Here is an 18,456-nt window from a genome sequence, read left to right as displayed (position 1 = left end):
CTGACATTTTTATAGGACAGGGCAAAAAGGAAAAGAAATATTAGCACAAGTGGGTCTACGCTCACAGAGCCATCATGTGACTGAGGTCATTTGTAACACCCAACTTTAAGACAGATATTGTAACCATTAAACTTTACATAAATAGCTTGGACCGAGAAGTATTTTGCAAGTGTCAGCTTCTTGGACCGACAGCAGGACAATGGGCTCTACACACTCCAGACCAGGATTGCATAAAGTGGCCCCATGTAATATTTTGCAAGAAAAGACTCAGAAGCCAAAACCACAATGGACAGTCCCTGCACTGCCACACGCTGTGGAGCTGCCACCAGGATCTGTGGGAGAGAAAAGCACAACCTTTCCTCCACTGAAGCAGGAAATAACTCTTTCTTTGCTTTCAGGTCAGTCTGCGCCAAATTTCATTCCCAGTTATGATTTATTTGTTTTGTTACTCATCACTATGTGTTACAGATTTTGTGTTTGTGTGTGCAATTTAAGCATCATTCATTCTCCTCCACCCAGAAGACCTTGGGTTAGCTTGGCAAAATTAGCTGCCTAATATATTTAACTAAAACAGACTGGTCGTGCTGCCTGGTTCATTTTTAAAACATTTCACATCTGCGCTGGGACTCTGGGAGACATCATTCATTATTGTTTCTGACTGGTTGTGATTATTACCCAGACATCCCGTCATTATCTCTCCTCAGGCACTGCAACTGCTGGCCCTTAAAATTGGCCACACAAGCACTGCCAATCAAATTGCCAAAGTAATAAAAAAGTAAATAAAAATAAATAAAAATATCACTGCTAACCCACTGTCACCTTCATGCTATGTCAAACGATTCCAATAAGGAATTTTGATGGTTTTTTTTATAGGACAGGGACCTCACAGATGGGGATATTCACCGTTTTTTTACAACCTGGCAAGAAGGCACGAGCAAAGTAAAGCATCTTGACAAAGTATGGAAGAGGTGAAGTGCATCTTTAGCATCAATAATTTAAATCATACATTTTTACTAACAGTCTGCAACGGTGCTTAAGAGCGAGTGGGAGAGGGTAGAAAAAATGGGGTGGATGGGAAAGGAGGGAGAGAGAGGCAGCTGTGAGTCTGAGCCCTTCCTCTTGTCTCCCAGTGGATCTGATTAAAGTGCCAGTAGAGTGGAAAGTGGGGTGGTCTACAGCCATGACTGGCCCTCAACGGGATCTATTTTCAGGCTACAGAGAACAGAAAAGCTCCCACCCACCAGGAGATGCAAACTTGCAGAAACAAATAAAAGCATAGACTCCACAATTGTGTTACTCTTTCTCTTTTTTTAGAGTGTTTGGCTTTAAACCCAGCATCCACTCTTCCATTACCTACAAAACACCAATTCCAATGAAAACTGATGGGTCAGTTCCTTTAATTATAAATATCTTTACGACAATATGAAAATACTGAGCATTTAATAGCACATAAGTAGTAGAGACATTAAAGGAATTTTCCTGGCAGTGAAGCAGAAGTATGCAGCAAAGCAAACTAGAAATATTTCAGTAAAGTACAAATAACTCATAATTATAATTCACTACAGTGCTGGAGTAAATGAACTTAGTTGATTTCAATATCCAGTTTATTTAACCCTTTCTAGGGCAGGTTTCTGGAGGTTTCTGGAGGTTCAGAGAGCTGCCTCTCAAGCTCACCTCTAAAATGTCAGGCAGCAGAGAAGACATAAGATACAGTCTACACATTTAACCTCAGGCTTGGAAATTGTTGATCTAATACATACTCTGTTTGAATGCGGTGTATTCCAACCTAACTTGCCTTCTTTTATTTGTCCTTTTCGATGGAGATCCAAATGCAGAAGGCATCCAGAAGCTGAAACTCGTGAGAACCCACTGAGAGAGACATCTTTTGGAATGAGACCACAAGAAATGGGAACCCCGGCTGCCTTCTGGAGCCAATATCTTTCCCTTCCTTTGGTTTTGAAGTGTAACCTGTCCAGAAAAACAGCTACAACGCAAGCTAGATCATACAGTCAAAGAAGAAAGAGTTCATGATGTAGCACAGACTAAAGGAAAAAACACACAACAAACTGGAGATGGCAGATGTTTTTGAAAACAGCAAAACAAAATGGAAAACTGGACAACTGAAGAGAAACTGATGCAGAGAACTGAAGTAAAGTGCACAGAGGTCACAGGATGAAACGGTCAGATAGGCAGGATAAGAAGCAGAAGCGGGATCTTTAAGCTATCATACCAAATTTCAGTTTTCAGAAATGATAACAAAGTTGCCATGCGTGTTCTGGAACCAACTTTTATTAACAATATGATGAAACTTTTTGATGTTTGGAAGCTACTACATGTTCTGGCTTTCATGACTGAGTTTATGGCGCCCTCTATTGGTGAAAGAAATGCGATGACGTGAGAAAAACTGCTGGAACATTGACTTCAGCCTCCCTGCAATATTGACAACAAACATCCAAAAATGAACTATTTAGCTAAAAGAGGTTTGAATCGACTTTTTTTTTCTTTTTAGGTTTCTGGTCCATTATTAGACATTTGGGATAAAAGTTAGTGCAAAAGAAAAAACAACAACAACCTTTCAGTCTGCAGATATATTCTGTTATTTAAAAGCAAATGCACATTCAGACTGAAAACAGGAAGCTAGTAATTCTACCATTATTTATGAAGTGGCCTCCCTGAGGCCGACTCTAAGCAGACTTAGACTGGCTGAGAGGAACTGGACTCCTACCAAACACCTGGAACAACAGAAGCTTTCAATTGCTTGGTCCCCAGGCCCAGCGTGTTAAATGAACACTACACAGCAGGAGGAATTTAATCAGCAGTGATAATCTTGCAGTGGTTGGGTAGAACTATTTAAACAGAAGAAATTCACTTTATTAAATGTATTAAAGACATAAATACATGCTAATGTGACTTTTATTGTAATCTGCCACTGGGTGTCATTATTGGGCTGAGGGACACACAGTAACTCAAACATCCACAGAGAAGTGGGAAGCATTTTTTGGCATTTAATTGCAAATTCTTTTGTGGGTGTGCAAAAACATTTTAGTATCCAAACTTCATGATGTTTTAAACGATTTGTAACAATCCAAAATGCTGCGTTTGGCCCACATGATCTTTATTTTGATTATTACAGGAGTAAAGTGTAAATCTGTTTCTTGTATGCATGTATGCAAGAGTAAACACATTTTAAATAAATGAACAATTCAGCTGAATGCCCAGAGGTATGGACAGAAGGCACTGGAGCAGAGCAACACATTAAATGAGTCCATCTACTTAGCAAGCTATTCAATCAACAAAGCAAAGTCTGCCAGTGAGAGGCCACTAACTGCAGACTTGAGGAGCCAGACTGACCACTGAGGAGATTTAGAGTGGCCCAACTCTTCAAAAAAAACAAACAAAAAAAACCCTTCTCCTTTTCCAGTTCGCTAACCACACACACTGGGCCTTAAAGCCAAATCATCGTGGAGGGGGAGAGCCGAGAGGTCTCGGTGTCTGCCACTCCATACTGCTACATAAAAAGAAGGTGAAGGATGCCGTGTGAGCAATTGGTTCCAATTGACAGAGGATTGGTCATGGTCAGCCTTCTGAGTGGAAATCCACGTGAGAATGTAGCATTTGGACCAGCAAGGGGCACAAGAGGCCAATGGCAGACAATGAGGCCACTCAGAGGAGTCTGGCTGCTGTGGAATAGTTGGGACACAATCTCCTCTGGTTTAACCCTTCATCAGCTAGTTATTCATTCAACTTAATGCACAGAGGTGGAGCTTGTGTAGTAGAAATGTTACATGCATAGTTCAGGTAATGTGCTGATAAACTGAGGGAAGCATTTGGAACCAATGCTTCGAAGCATACATAGAGGGCTACTCTGATGATTGTGTTACATCAATAAAAGATCAAAATCATTTACAGCAGGCTGCACCATAAATTAGTTAAAAAACCTCCTCTGTAACCTCGAGAGGCAACTCAACAGTTACCATCCTTGTGACTTTTTCACCAATTAGGCAGGTCCTGCTCACAGAATGAGACCAACAGCTTTCAAGTCTCAAAGGGCCCGAGGGTCAGCGCTCAATCACAGTCAGGCTGGAGAGTTTGTGTGTTTCAGCTAGCTACTAGTTGACAGGGCAAAGCTGAGGTCAAAAGAGGTGGGGGCCAGTGATTGGTATGGGTGTGGACTCCTGCCAGCTCAAAAGAGAAGGTTTTGTCGCCAAGACACTGGCCGAATCAGGCTTCCCTTTCACAGTCCAGCCGCCCCTCTACTCCAGGCCTACAACAGCTGATGACAAGGCCCCAGCTGCTAATTATCCGGCTGATGGAGAGTCACTGAAGTGCGACTGTCAGAGCAAGGGGTGGCCCTTGTGTCTGCAATGGGATATATCTGCGGCAGACTGGGGGATAAAAGAAGTTGAACTGCAGGTGCAGGTAGTTCTTTAAAAGCAGTAATCCAGTTGATTTTTGCATATTGTGAAGTGCCTTTGCACATGTGAGTAGATAATAGATAATAACTCTCCTGTAAAACAGGGTACCATAATAATAATTTAACTGGGTCAAAATTCTTTACTTTCAGCTGTACCCGGGACGCTGGGTCCTGGGTCGTACATCACTGTGTGTGCGTTACAGTATTTTCAGTCTCTTTAATACACAGTGCAGTGTCCACAAAGCCCCTCTTTGTGAATCCATCCTACATCATCATCTGTCCAGAAGATACCGGAGCTGTACCTGTTGAATTCCATATGTAGTACTCTTTGGACTGAAGTTCTCGGGCTGAGGGCAGGACAGACACAGTTGTTAGGGTCACCCAAGAGACAAATATTTATAAAAAAAATTTTTTTTTTACTGTAAGCTTACATGTTACAATCCGTGGCTTGGCAGAAGAATAAACCTGCACCGAATGCTGGTCAACATAACACCCAGACAACGTCATGTCAGGCACTTTGAAATGCAACTGTGAAGAAAAAAGCCACTGATGAGGAGTAATAAATCTTTTTATCTCGTCTTACATTAATGTGAGTAGTACATGAAGACCATAAAGTAGTAAGTATGGGTGACGATCCTTGGCTACTGGTAATTATGAAACATAATAACTTACTTTGACATAAGCAGTAAGTTTTGTGCAGAGTGGGTCAGAAGGTCCTGGTGTTGGTCCAGAAAAGTTGATCTTACCCTCCATCGTAACCTCACGAGACTTTGGGAACTTTTGCCCTACATATCATTGAGAATAAAATAGTCATCCATTTTTTTTAAAGTATGCAGATGCAGTGAAAGGGATTTTGTCTCTTATAGGGAGAGTCTGAAGCATAACGCTTACCCAGGACCCAGACAAGCAGGTTTTTCTCTTTTGAAACATCCAACTGTCCAGAGCTTACCTTCATATCTACAACACCCATTTGATCCCTGCACAGTGCACACAGAGACAGTATGCAGACAATCAATTAAATCGGATTTTTTTAACAGAGGTTACAGAACACAGCTGAATTACAGTGCAGTTTGTTTAATAGTCTCTCACACACAAGCAAGATACTATAACTCTGCTAAATTAGATTTAAAAACATTTAAAAGAGTTTTCCATTAAAAAAATTTTTCCTGCACACATATGTGCATTTGATTTTTCAACAATTTCTAAACTCCTAAAAGGGCTCTCAGTAATTATATTTATGACTGGATCATATTATGCTTGTAAAGAAAGCATAAAGCACGAGGAAATAGTGATTTTGAACTTTGTGTAGTTTACCTGTTAAAGAATGGCAGGTGAGCATTACAGAACTCAAAACTGTTCTTTATACTCTCATGAAGTTTGAGGGTTACTGACACGCGAAGCTGGTTCTCCTCTTCCTTTAGTTGGTATGAACCAAGTATGGGTGGAACAGGAACCTGGTGAGAAATTAAGATTTTAGCAGAAATCATTTACAAGATGAAAACATATCTGCAAGGAATTTGTATGCATACCTCAGAAGTATAGCTGCATAGTCTGAAGGGCTCTAGAGGAGGGGAAAAGGGAAACTTGTATGGCCCGGAGAAAGCTGAGCCATCATAATTATCCACACTGCTGGCAGTCAGGATACTCGAATCCAGAGATGTGACACAGGGATGGACCAGGATGTCCTGCAGTGGAGAACCATTTGGTGGCAGTGATAGAGTCACTGTCACATTTGGGAGCACCCCCTCCACTTCACACTGTTGAAAGAAGGGTAGAAATGTAGAATAATCCTAAATAAATCATTTCCAGAAGTTATAACATTAATCACTTTTTTTACATTGCGGACTTACTTTGCATGTCACGGTGCCATAAACATCCCAGAGGTCCTGTCTGCTTCGATTACCATACTGCATGGACCGCACTGTTTCTATCAGTCCAACGTTAACCACAGCTCGACCTCGGTGTAGTCCTGTCTTCCAGGCTGGCTGTTTCTGAGTTCCAACAGAAGTGGGCGCTGTGGGTGTCCCAGGTAGGGGGACATCAAGGGGTGTGCCAAGTGGACAAACCTGCAGGAGGACTGAGGGCACCATTGCCAGACGAGAGCCAAGCCCTTCACTATCAGGCTTACTCCCTGAGCCAAGGAGAAAAGTCTGTAGGCCTGCCAGAAGTGTGAGACCCTGTGAGACTGACAGCAGACTGGCCAGAGGTGGCCGCGGATCAGGAGGGACATCCACTAAAGGCAGACACGCCAGAATGAGAGGCCCTTGCGAGACAGTCAACACAGGCCAAAGTATTCCTTTTGCAGGTCCATCCACATGCAGCTCCAGGGCTGGTGACCGTGGACGGTAAAGACAGTCATCTCTGAGGGCTACATAATTCTTACCTGGGTCTGAAAGCCCCAGCTCAGTGAGCAGGAGCTGCAGGAAAGTACTCTCCTCTGGGACTGCTACATATGAGGAACCTGCCAGGCTCTTTGCACGGTGCTCCACGGTGGAAAACCTCCTGATGAAGGAGACACAAGACATGACAAAACACAGCGATCTATAAGTAATCCGAAAAAAATATGTTATGTTAGCATATATGTGACAATAATTAGAAGTCACAAACCTAGAAAAGCGTATTGACAGATTTCCTCCATTCTCGTGAGAAATAATCCACAAACCACGTACAGTCATTTCTACAGCAAACTCCCGACTTTATGGGGGAAAAAACAAAAGCGTCAAAATCTAATATTTAAATCTCCCTGTGCATGTGTTAAATTCATTTTTTGCCTCGCTGTATGAACATCGCTGATGCTTGCTACTTACTTCCTGCTTTTGTTGTTTCATGTGACAACCACGTCCAATCAGCTGACAAATGCGCTTGCGCACTTCCAAGCGGCTGTCCCCACCCTTCTCTCCCATACAGGAAGCTGGATCGCCAACCAGCTAGCTGTCAACAAAGGGCAAAACTGTACGAAACCACCAAATCAATGCAGAAGTCGGCTTTATTGCCGGCTTTGAGTTCCATCTCCTAGGTTTTATCTCACCGCGCCGCCAGCTGAATCTTTAACATGGCGACGACAGCTCATCTGTTCGAGGTAAAATGACAACGGGTAGCTGTGTTAGCTTTCAGGCTAGCTAAGGGGCTAACTACAATTAACGGTACCCTAACAGTGCCGACCGTATTTATCAATTGAGTGCGTAATTAAGAATTAATAATAACTCAAGCATTGAGGAGAAACGTTGGTTTCTTGTTGTTAAAGTGAGGGAAAAGAGGACACGTATTGTCTAATTGTATGAGTTCGCTTATTCGAGGAAATAGCAATTTTGTTGGCTGTTTGTGTGCAATAAAATCAGCACAGGTAACTTTAGTAACCTTTTACAATTTACCCGATCTTGTAATCTTTTACCATCCTTTTGTAGACGACTGTAGTATTTTGGGCCAAGTGACTTTTCTCCCATTGCTTTTTCCCCCCTTTAGGAGCCCTTTGACGCAGATGAGTACATTGAAAGGCTGGCATGGAGGACTCCTGGGGGAGGCTCCAAAGGAGGAGCCGAGGCGTTTGACCCCAAAAGGTACTATAGATACTTGTCATTTACATATGCAGTAGCATCTCTCTTATCCTTAATATAAGGTCGTAGTTTATAAGAATTACATGCACCACATTTTAGCTCAAAGTTTTAGATTATATAGCGTATAAGATCTCCTTCCATCCATTATCTTTATTGAAAAGGAAGTAAAATTTAATTGATTATTTTTAGTTATTATAATAATAAATATGTTCTCAAAAGGATGCCTTATTCATGAATTAATATTTCAACTTTTACAAATGGAAAGCATTAACCATGCATACTGTCTTTCTAGCCATAGTGCCACTCATTTTTTGAGCAGTTAATTAAATTAATTAGACTGTAATCAAGACCATTTTCTCTCTGTAGCCATTAAATACACATAAACCATCTTCTTCTCTCTCAGTAAACATATTTTAATAATAATTTAGGGTAAGCTTCCTGTTAAAATACTTGGAAATAATTCATTATATTTTAGATTTTAGTGTTTCAATTACATTATGTCATTGTATTATTTTATAACAGTCAACAGACTGACTTTCTAAAGAAGCTGTCCTTCCCAAAGCTCACCTGGATCTCCTCTCCACTCATTTAAAGTTTCGGGTTGGAGAAAAACAAGAAATAAATATTAAAGTCTTTTGCATCTTTTTTCCCCATATTTGTTGTGATGTTTATATTTGGGGACAGGCCTGCATCTCGTAAGCAAAAATGCCACAGCAGTTTAACTGTGCCACAGATGCATCCTGCTTATCTTCTCACTACACAAACTGTTGCCGCCACCTCCTCGGATACTCTTAGCTACAAGTCAGAGACAACATATCTGTGGAGGCCACCATACTGTGAGTCACCAGCCAGGGAATGAGTGTCTGTTGGGAAAGGATGGGAGATGTCTTTAAGCTCTAGCCAGTGCTGAGGGAATTAGTCAGAAGATTATACACTCATCATTTTGGGATGTTTCCTACTCTGTGAAATGTGGTGCTGACTTAGAACATTTGCTCTGCAGTCCTGGTGGCACTTAAAATGCAGCTGACGAAGCTGCTAGTTTTCAGAGCTTCTTAAGCCTGGGGACCCAGGAATTAAGCATCTGGCACTATTCTTTAACTATTAACTGTAACTGTGAGGTCAGTGGGACAGATTTAACCTTGCGGTACCAAATTACTATTCTGAACTAAGGGCATTTTCTGCATCTTTTACCTGTTATTTTTTTTGAAGAACTACCAAGTGGAAACTTACATGCATTCTTTCCCCCATTAAAGGCTGTTGGAGGAGTTTCAGAACCACATTGAGGAGTTGAAGCAATTGGATGAGAAGATCCAGCGGAAGGTGGAGAAGCTTGAGCATCAGTGTCATCGTGAGGCCAAGGAATTTGCCCACAAAGTTCAAGACTTGCAGAGAAGCAACCAGGTGTGTTGTGTGGTGAAAGGAGCCAATCACACCCACTGCAAAGCCCTTGAGCTGTCAAAGATTATATTATCTGTCATTCCAAAAACTTTTTTCTGTGTGTTTTTTATTTCACATCCTCTTTGTTTTGCATGATATCAGGTGGCCTTTCAGCATTTCCAAGAGCTCGACGAGCACATCAGCTATGTGGCCACTAAGGTTTGTCACCTGGGGGACCAGCTGGAGGGGGTGAACACGCCTCGCCAGAGAGCTGTAGAAGCTCAGCGTCTGATGACCTACTTCAACGAGTTCTTGGATGGAGACCTACGCAGCGATGTATTTAACAACCCAGACAAGGTAAGTATGCTGCACATGTTCTTTCCCTTCACATCAGTGGAGGTGTGTATGCGTGACCACTGTCGGGGGCCCCCTGCTGTGATACTGCTGGAGGTGAGAATGAACAGGATTACGAGGTAAACCATCCATATTAATTTGTTAAGTTTATCCCTTTAGTTGGATCCCTCGACTAATTTGGATTAATAAACTGTCATTTGCTGTCTGACAATAGCTGGCTGATTGACTAGCATGGATGTCAACATGCTCATGTCAAAACTAATTGCATTTACAGTAGGTTGTCTGGGAGAGAGAATTTGGATGGCCCTCAGCTTTGTGTCACGTTACAGCAGAAGAGAGCTTGTAGCAAGGTGGTGCATGCAAGGGCACTGGTGACATACATCCTGGGAAAAGATATGCACACTTTTACCCAGTGTCAGTCTACACAGAGGCCTTTTCGATGTTAGACAAGTGGCCAAAAGTTTGATTTTGCAGTTTTGTAGTGACAGCAGAGCGACTGAGATGCTTTAGATTTATTCTTGTTAGTAGGAATGTCATTAGCGGATGCTGAGAAGTGTGTCTGGGGGTCAATCCCAGAAACGAAAGCTGGAGATGGAGCTGGTTTTCTGGAAAGGCATGCAGAAATATCTGTCCAGATTCCTTTTTCCTGAGCATACCTCCATATGAGGGGGAAAAGAGGAAAGCTGCAAGTGAATAGCTGAAGGGGGATGGCTTTGCTAATCCTTCTGAAAGGGAGGGCTGGGCCGCCAGCGTGGAGACAAGTGCTGCTAAACCCTGACTGCAGGGAGACGGCTACATTACTTACATGGGATTTAGCTAATCTTAGCTGGGGGACAGATACTTAGAAAACCTTCGCCGAGCAGAAAGGCTGGATCCTCCTCACGGGAGCAGAGTAATGATGTTAGCTGAGGCAGGCATCTGCGGGAACAGAGGAGTTGCGGACGGCGGGCCTTTCGTAGGTCTGGGGCTTTTTTTTCAGCCAGCGTGTATGTCAGGAGGGGTGGGGGTGTGTATGGGGTTGTGGGGCGGCTCTCGACAGGGCCCCCTTTTTTTAGACAGATATCCCTGGACGGACAGATTATTGAAGGCGATTTAGACTCCTGTGGGATTACAGCCTATTCAGAAAAGGCATGCCAATAAAGAGTTGGATGTGCTGCTAAGTCAGGACTTCCACTGCTGCTGCTGCCGATGCCCAGGTGAGCGCAGCCTGTCTGTTATCAGCTCCCTGTTCAACACGGGAAGGTGGAGGAGGGCTGCTTTAAGATGATGATCCCCCAAGGGGAAACACTGCCCGCGGCCTGCCCACTTTTTCTCTGGATGTCCACTTCACATGGTCCCGCTGTGCTCTCACTCTTTTTCCATCACCTGATATCTCTCTCTCATAAACACACATACATACCCACTCTCACTTTTTCTCTGTTCCTCAGATTAAGGAAGCTGCTGATATCATTCAGAAGCTGCATCTCATTGCCCAGGAGCTGCCATTCGACAGGTGAGTCAGGCATCCTGAAGGCAGCTTTAGACAAAAGCAGTGACATACAAGAGGAACGCAGAGTATTACTTTTGTTCCTCTCAGTGTAATCGCAACACTAAATCTTTACAGCATCATGTGATTTCTAAAAATAGTCTACTTTTTTATTTTACTAGTATATAGATTAAAATGTCATTGATATTGATTTACTGTTTTTCTCTGCCAGGTTTGCAGATGTCAAGGCAAAAATTGCAAGTAAGTTTTTGACAGTCACCCACATTTAGTGTTTCTATTGTAAACTACTTGGAATGACCAAGTTTTCTTCATTTGAAGAAACATTATTGAACATTGAATATTGAGTCACTGCTCCAATGAAGAAAACCTTATTAAAGTTAAACAAACACTGTTTGTTTTAACCATCCCTCAGTCTCAACAACTTTCATGGGTCCGAACATTAAAAAGCCTGTAAAAGTATTTCTGAAGACCCGGGTGGTCATCTGTCCAGGCCTGATGCTGCTGTCATGAGTAGTGAATGTACTACAGAGTTCAGACCAGGAGCAAAAGTGTGTGTACATAAAGAATGAAAAAACCAAACAAGGCTTACAGAAAACACCTGCAGAAATATCAAAACTTTGCAAAAATGTTTGTTTCTGTAACGTTATTTCCAGTCTAAGAAAAACAGTAAATGACAGTGTGCTGATGGAAGGACAAATGGAACCTCTGCCCTCACAAAACAACTTTGTGCAATATGTCAAGGTTACTGAAGTCCATTTAGGTATCCCAGAACACTTGTTGATCAGTGTTTCCTGGACTAATGAGAAAGAAGTTGTTTTTTTGGTGTTTGTTTTTTTTTTAATAATAAACACAAATACACACAAAAGTCTGTGCAAAGAGGAAAGTACATTAGCACTCAACCCTTAGATCATCGGTATACTCTTTTCTATCTCGGGGCCTGGATGTCTCCCAATCTAGGGGGAAACAATGACATTTCACAATAAAGGTGTCTCTATATGAAACTGTGGAGTGTGGAAAAACTGAGGAAAATGGGACTTATGTAAGTTGACTTATGTTTATGCTGTAGGATGTGACCTGTAAACTTTTTTTGGCTTCCGAATGGGGGCATGCTGATGTGTGCTGATGCACACCATCCTCATCTGATGGAGGTTTTTGCCATTAAGATGCATAACTAAATTTAAGAGTTTAATTCCTTTTTCCAGCCTGCACTGTGTTGATTTTTAAATCACATGAAGTACAACTGTTTGTGTATCATTAATTTAATCAGCTTGTGTTTATTGGTGTCTGTGACTTAGATGAATATCAGGCCACATTTTATGAGTAGTCAAATCAGAAATCCTAGTAATCCTTTGTAATAATATAATATAAAATCTAATAATTTATTGGTGGTTGTTTGGTTTTCTAACCAGGTAAATACCATGACCTGGAGCGGCAGTTAATCCAGGAGTTCACTGCAGCTCAGCGCAGGGGTGAGATTGGACGTATGCGGGAGGTTGCAGCAGTTCTATTACATTTCAAGGTAACCTAGAAAATGGGTTCAGTGTCCACATTTGACCTTTGGTCAAATTAATTGGATAATTGTGATTCCCATTCTGTTCATATTAATCATGTATGATTTAAATTTTTAGCACTTCCTTGAAATGTTGCACAGCGATGTAATGCTTGTGTCTTTTCGTAAAAGGGCTATGCACACTGTGTGGACGTCTACATCAAGCAGTGTCAGGAGGTGAGTGTGTAAAGTTCCTCTTACACTTGGTAGTATTGCTTCAAGTAATATCTGCAGACATTTACATGTTGCTGATGTCATCTGTCTTTGTAAGGGTGCCTACGTGAGGAATGACGTGTTTGAGGACACGGCAGTCCTCTGCCAGAGGGTCAATAAGCAGGTGGGCGAGGTCTTCAGTAGTCCTGAGACTGTCATGGCCAAACTCATCCAGAACATCTTTGAGAACAAATTACAGGTATTTCTACTGAAATGAAGAGTTTGATGTATTACTCTGTCTTTGGTTATATTTAACTGGCTTTGTGTCTGCAGGCACATGTTAAAGAAAAACTGGATGAAACTCGACACTCAGATGTAGAACAATACCTCAAGAATCTCTATGACCTTTACACCAGGTAATTAACTTGCTGACTTTTAATTCAGTTCACTTCATGGGTACCCGGAAACCATTGTTCTTGTTTATGACTCTGATTATTTCCCTTTTGAAGGACCACAGGATTAGCCACAAAGCTCACAGAGTTCAACCTGGGCTCAGACAAGCATACGTTCCTCTCCAAGCTGATTAAGAGCATTTTTTCTTCATACTTGGAAAGTTACATTGACATGGAGAGAGAATACCTTCGCACTCGAGGTGCCATGATTCTGCAGCGATACTACGACTCTAAGAATCACCAGAAACGGCCAGTGGGTGCTGGCAGGTCAGACTTTTACACATTTGATTTTACACAAAGAAAAGATTAACTGGTAAAAAAACAAAACATAATTTAAGTTTTGTTTTTTGTAACAGTATTCAAGATCTGAAGGAACGGATCAGACAACGCACCAATCTTCCATTGGGCCCTAGCATTGACACCCACGGAGAGACTTTTCTCTCTCCGGAGCTGGTTGTCAATTTGTTGCAGGAGACACGCCATGCCTTTGAGAGATGCCACAGGGTGAGGCTTTTCTGTCCTATGTTTACTAGCGGTGCGCTAACTGTACTGCATTTGTGTTTTTTGAAAAAGTTTAAATGCATATTTTTCTTTGATGTTACACAGCTTTCAGACCCGTCTGACCTGCCCAAGAATGCCTTCTCAATCTTCCTGCTACTGGTTGACCACCTTTGTGTAGAACACATTGATTACGCCTTAGAGATTGGCCTCTCAGGTAAATCCAACTTAGCTCATTAAAACCATAATGTTTGTCTGCAGTGTTCACTATAGCTGTGTCCTAAAACTAAAACTTTTAATTTACTGGCAAGGATGATCCAGGTCTTCCTTGCCATCTTGTAAGAAAAGCTTTTCAATCAAACAGCCAGCAGACTGTTAAATAATAGCAGCCATCCTGGTGAAACTTTGATAATGGTCTAGTCCAGTGGTTCTCAAACTGTTGAACCAGAGCAGATTAGGTGTGGAAAACCAGATGAATACAATATTTCTGTCTTACATTTATTTGTAACAAAACACTAACAAAGGAAGCTGGAAACACATCGAATTCAGTGCTGGCGGGAAGCCTAACCCAGCTGTCATTCGGTGAGTCAGGGTACACGCTGGACAAGGCACCAGTCTATCACTGAACTAACACATAGTGACAGACACAAATCATTTTATCAAAGACAAAAGAAATCCCAATTTCTTAGCCGCATGTGGAAGATCCATCATCATTCTCCTTGCTCCACATGAGTTGAAACCATCAAGTATGTTACCTGGCAGGCCACATCCTCCGTTTTTGATTCGACACCTAGAGGAAAACACCTGCTCTGACATCACTTACTGCGGTTGGTTACATGTGCCCATTAATGTCTGTTCCATATGAAAAAGTGAAAAATCCAAGTTACCTTGATGCCATGCAGGCTGCGCTTTTGGCACTTCTTTACATTTTCTATGGGACTGTATAATAAGGGAGCAGCTTATCATTTTCAGCCAGCTACAGTGGAACTAAACATGCATTTGGTACATCCCAGTGCTCAATTCGTTAGGTACATTCTGCATTAAGGAAATGGATCATTGATGTCCCTGTGGTTTGATTACTTTCTCCTCACTGTCTGACACTGAAATAGAGCATTACTGAGAATTTCTGCTTCATGCATTATATTTCTCTAATGCCAAGAAGTAGACATCAGGCACTAGTGGTTTTCTGCTCTTTGTGAATCATGTTGATTCATGCTTTCACCCACTTTTTTTTTTCCTATCGTCTGGCTTTCTCTCTTTCTCTTCTACAGCAATTCCCTCACCTGATGCAAAGAATGCCAACCTGTACTTCCTGGATGTGGTTCAGCAGGCGAACTCTATCTTTCATTTGTTTGACAAACAGTTTAATGACCAGCTCATGCCTCTGATAAGGTCAGTTAAGGGTTAAAGATGATGAACCTTTTATTCATCTAGTAAAAAGATTTTCCTGAATTTATCTTTCCTAATCTGATTTTAGCTCATCTCCAAAGTTGGCAGAGTGTTTGCACAAGAAAAAAGAGGTGATAGAGCAGATGGAAGTGAAACTGGACACAGGAATCGACAGGTCTGTGTGTTTCTAATACTTTGTCTGTAATGAAATAGCAAGTAGTTTTAAAAGACATTTATGGGTGTTTTGTTTTTAATCTTTCTCCCTGCTGCACACAGAACACTAAACTGCATGGTGGGCCAGATGAAGCACATCTTGGCAACAGAGCAGAAGAAGACAGATTTCAGGCCTGAGGATGAAAACAATGTCATGATCCAGTACACTACAGTAAGAGAGAAAAATCTTCAGCTCGCTTTAAGGAGCTCACATTCAAAACTAAACAAATTAGCAAAGGAAACTTGCAAATCAAATCCACACCTAGTTTTTCTTCGACTAAATACAGATAGTGTGTCGGACTGAACGTGTTTTCCATGTTTCTCCTCGTGTACCCCCCACCTTGACAGGCCTGCTCCAAGGTATGTGCCTACGTCAGTCGGCAGGTGGAGCACGTGCGGAAGTCCATGGATGGGAAAAATGTGGACACAGTGCTGACGGAGTTGGGCATTCGTTTCCACCGGCTCATCCATGAGCATCTACAGCAATACAGCTACAGCTCAATGGGAGGGATGCTGGCCATCTGCGACGTGGCTGAATACCGACGATGCGCCAAGGACTTCAGGGTGAGTGTGGGGTGGGGTGGGGGGTGGAGCATAGGTCCAGAATGCACTGGTCACAGGGCAAACATGGCTTTTCCTACAAAGGCTCTACCTGGGATGTTTTATTAAATAAACTGGTCAGGCCAATCCAAAATAAAGGCTCTGGCATCCTTTGTTAATCTTTCAGTACAAACAAGAAGGGTGGCAAATAAGAATTATTTCCATCATTGATTATTTGATTGCTTATTTTCCTTTGTTAAACATTCAGTCTAAACATACATGGACCAACAGCATTGTAAATTTTCCGTGTTTAACGTGTACATTTGCTTATTTTGTCAGAACAGCTGTTAAAAGTCCACAAGACAATTCATTTTAATTATTAATTATTTAACCCCGTAAAGGATGAACCATTAAAAATTCTCAGAAAATTAGATTTTTTAACCTTCTGATGACTAAAAAAAGAATATGCATTTATAAATATAAATTTGCATGTATGCATTTTATTGTAATTTGTGTCATTTTTACTAAATCTGGCATTTTTGTAGACTATTGCTCGCAGTTTGTTTACCTCAAACAAAAACATATGGGGACTAGGGTTAAGGTTGGGGGGGACAACACTGATGTAGAGGTTTAAAAAAACTTGACCCGTGTATCATGTTATGTAGCAAATAAATAAATTAAATTAATCTATTCACAATTAACTATATTATATGGAAAAACTGGCAATTCTCACAGAGAGTCTGCAAATATTAGACATTTTTATTTAATCTAAATGTATAAAAACCTAAAGTATGTAAACAGTCTTGTACTTCACTGTCGTTCAGGTCCCTCTGGTGCTGCAGCTCTTTGACACACTCCATGCCCTTTGTAACCTCCTGGTGGTTGCCCCTGATAACCTGAAGCAGGTCTGTTCGGGTGAGCAGCTAACCAATCTGGACCGAAACCTCCTGCACGCCTTCGTCCAGCTCAGAGTGGATTACCGTTCAGCTCGACTCGGTAGACACTTCAGTTAATGACTGTTTCAACACCTCCCTGAGCTCCGTCCAGTAAATTATGCTTTGATGAGATGATGCATCTTGAAGATACCCATTACTGCTTCAGTGAATGCATCAGTCTGGCCCTAGCATACAGACTGTACTGGGATTGCTTTGTGCGTCATGGAGACAAGGGCCAGTGCTCCTTGAATGTGTGCATTTTACCTTTTTTTCCCATTGTTTATTTCTCCAAGCTGAAGAAATTTAAATGTCTATTGACTTAATTTCAATTGTTTTTAAATACTAATCTATGGCAAAGATATCTGAAATCTAAGTAAATGGACATTACTCATTTCTATGGTTATCTAAAAAGAAACACTTTTTTTTTTATTGTGCCAAAAATATAAATTCTGTGGCTGCACCTGTGCACAGAAGTGGACCCGAAAGCTGCTTTAAAGGGAATCTGTCAACAATCACACTGTAAAGTCAAGGCTGTAGTCACTCTGTGCATTGCAGACAGCTACCCCTTGTAATGAACTGTAGGAAACCAGACAGAGACAGCCTGACTAAGCATGAGATCTGAGGTCTGTCTGGCTAAGAGAGACACATGACCACCTCTATAACCTTTGACCCTTGACCACAAATTACAGGTCAAGAGGCCATCTCAGAGTAGTGTGATCCGAGCTGCAAACAGGTCTGAGAACCTCTCTGTAGGTTTGGGTGGTCTCTTTATGGCTTAGATGATTGGTGTGATGGGTCACTGAGTATGTGTCACTGTAATTGCACAGATCAACACTTGCTCATCCAGTGGGGCACACAGTCCAAAGACATTGTCAGTCTGATCTGCAGTGTTTCTGGGTCAGGAGACACTACAGTGTGGACCTCTAATGATTAAGGAAACAAGCAAGAAGGGACTTCTTCACACAGGGCTTATTAGGGAGCTTCTACACTGAGAAAGACGAAGGGTCGTGTACCTAATGCCCAAAACTGTCTCTTATACAAAGTCGCTCTCATTGTACTGCTGTTTACCTTAATTAGTGACCCAATAAAAATCTGTTGCATTTTATTACTGTCCGTCTATGAATATCCTTCATAAATTGGGGAGCTGTGAATAGAAAGTTTGCTGAGTTCTCTTCAAATGTGACTTTCAAAGTGAGATGAAACAGTCTGTCTATAGAAGTCATCAAGTATTCATAGGAATTCTTGCCACCAGAGTAAAGTTCTTTCTTAGACTTCAGGAAGTGAGCAGAGCCAGAGGGGATTAGATATCTACGAGTTGATGAATTGTGTGCCGTAGTCATGGACTGGGGGAGAGCTGGGGAGATAGAGATGGCTGAAAGCTCAGTTCCAGCGCCGGCTGGTTAGTGTTGTGTAGAGGGTACACACGGTGCTGTGCAAGTTCAAACAACATAATTAATTAGGCTAATATTAATATTATCAATGCCACATAAATTCAATTCTCTCAGCCCTAATCACAACTGGATAGCTTGTAAAAATTATTTT

General features: G+C 41.7%; 2 protein-coding genes across 4 annotated transcripts; one reads left to right on the top strand and one right to left on the bottom strand.

Moving 5' to 3' along the window:
- Positions 1–2,271: 2,271 nt before the first annotated feature.
- ap5m1 (adaptor related protein complex 5 subunit mu 1) lies at positions 2,272–7,892 on the bottom strand. 3 transcript variants are annotated; one of them, XM_085256941.1, is made up of 10 exons: positions 7,786–7,892; positions 7,222–7,345; positions 7,022–7,108; positions 6,265–6,916; positions 5,944–6,171; positions 5,729–5,868; positions 5,306–5,391; positions 5,087–5,199; positions 4,846–4,942; positions 2,272–4,761 (listed from the first exon to the last, which is right to left on the bottom strand). In XM_085256941.1, the coding sequence occupies exons 3-10, from the start codon at positions 7,087–7,089 to the stop codon at positions 4,679–4,681; spliced, it is 1,467 nt and encodes a 488-aa protein (XP_085113067.1). In that variant the 5' UTR covers positions 7,090–7,108; positions 7,222–7,345; positions 7,786–7,892; the 3' UTR covers positions 2,272–4,678. The 3 variants fall into 3 exon arrangements, with proteins under 3 accessions (XP_085113067.1, XP_085113068.1, XP_085113066.1); XM_085256942.1 differs by lacking the exon at positions 7,786–7,892 and having other exon boundaries at positions 6,265–6,647; positions 6,798–6,916; positions 7,022–7,228; XM_085256940.1 differs by lacking the exon at positions 7,786–7,892 and having other exon boundaries at positions 7,022–7,228.
- On the top strand, positions 7,272–18,019 carry exoc5 (exocyst complex component 5). The gene is made up of 18 exons (XM_085256939.1): positions 7,272–7,493; positions 7,877–7,971; positions 9,222–9,369; positions 9,508–9,702; positions 11,127–11,191; positions 11,397–11,425; positions 12,595–12,704; positions 12,867–12,911; positions 13,006–13,146; positions 13,221–13,303; positions 13,397–13,606; positions 13,696–13,843; positions 13,946–14,054; positions 15,109–15,229; positions 15,315–15,401; positions 15,503–15,611; positions 15,788–16,003; positions 16,804–18,019. Exons 1-18 carry the CDS (start codon positions 7,467–7,469, stop codon positions 16,990–16,992), a joined length of 2,127 nt encoding a protein of 708 aa, XP_085113065.1. The 5' UTR covers positions 7,272–7,466; the 3' UTR covers positions 16,993–18,019.
- Positions 18,020–18,456: the final 437 nt, after the last annotated feature.

The sequence above is a fragment of the Mchenga conophoros genome, linkage group LG19 (genome assembly GCF_057382185.1).
Source record: "Mchenga conophoros isolate Kocher_MC1m ecotype Shallow Benthic linkage group LG19, M_conophoros_male_GT1.1, whole genome shotgun sequence".
In the NCBI taxonomy this organism is placed as follows: Eukaryota; Metazoa; Chordata; class Actinopteri; order Cichliformes; family Cichlidae; genus Mchenga; species Mchenga conophoros.
Note: the sequence above shows the minus strand (reverse complement) of the source record. Positions and strands in the feature narration are given on the sequence as shown.

Excerpts from the sequence above, each read along its gene's own strand:
- ap5m1 (XM_085256941.1), bottom strand. The coding sequence starts at position 7,089 with ATGACTGTACGTGGTTTGTGGATTATTTCTCACGAGAATGGAGGAAAT. Across the intron at positions 6,917-7,021 it reads CTGTCAATACGCTTTTCTAG|GAGGTTTTCCACCGTGGAGC; the intron begins GTTTGTGACTTC and ends CTCCTTCATCAG. Across the intron at positions 4,762-4,845 it reads CAAGCCACGGATTGTAACAT|CCCGAGAACTTCAGTCCAAA; the intron begins GTAAGCTTACAG and ends TCCTGCCCTCAG.
- exoc5 (XM_085256939.1), top strand. The coding sequence starts at position 7,467 with ATGGCGACGACAGCTCATCTGTTCGAG. Across the intron at positions 13,147-13,220 it reads TCTTTGAGAACAAATTACAG|GCACATGTTAAAGAAAAACT; the intron begins GTATTTCTACTG and ends TTGTGTCTGCAG. Across the intron at positions 14,055-15,108 it reads CTTAGAGATTGGCCTCTCAG|CAATTCCCTCACCTGATGCA; the intron begins GTAAATCCAACT and ends TCTCTTCTACAG.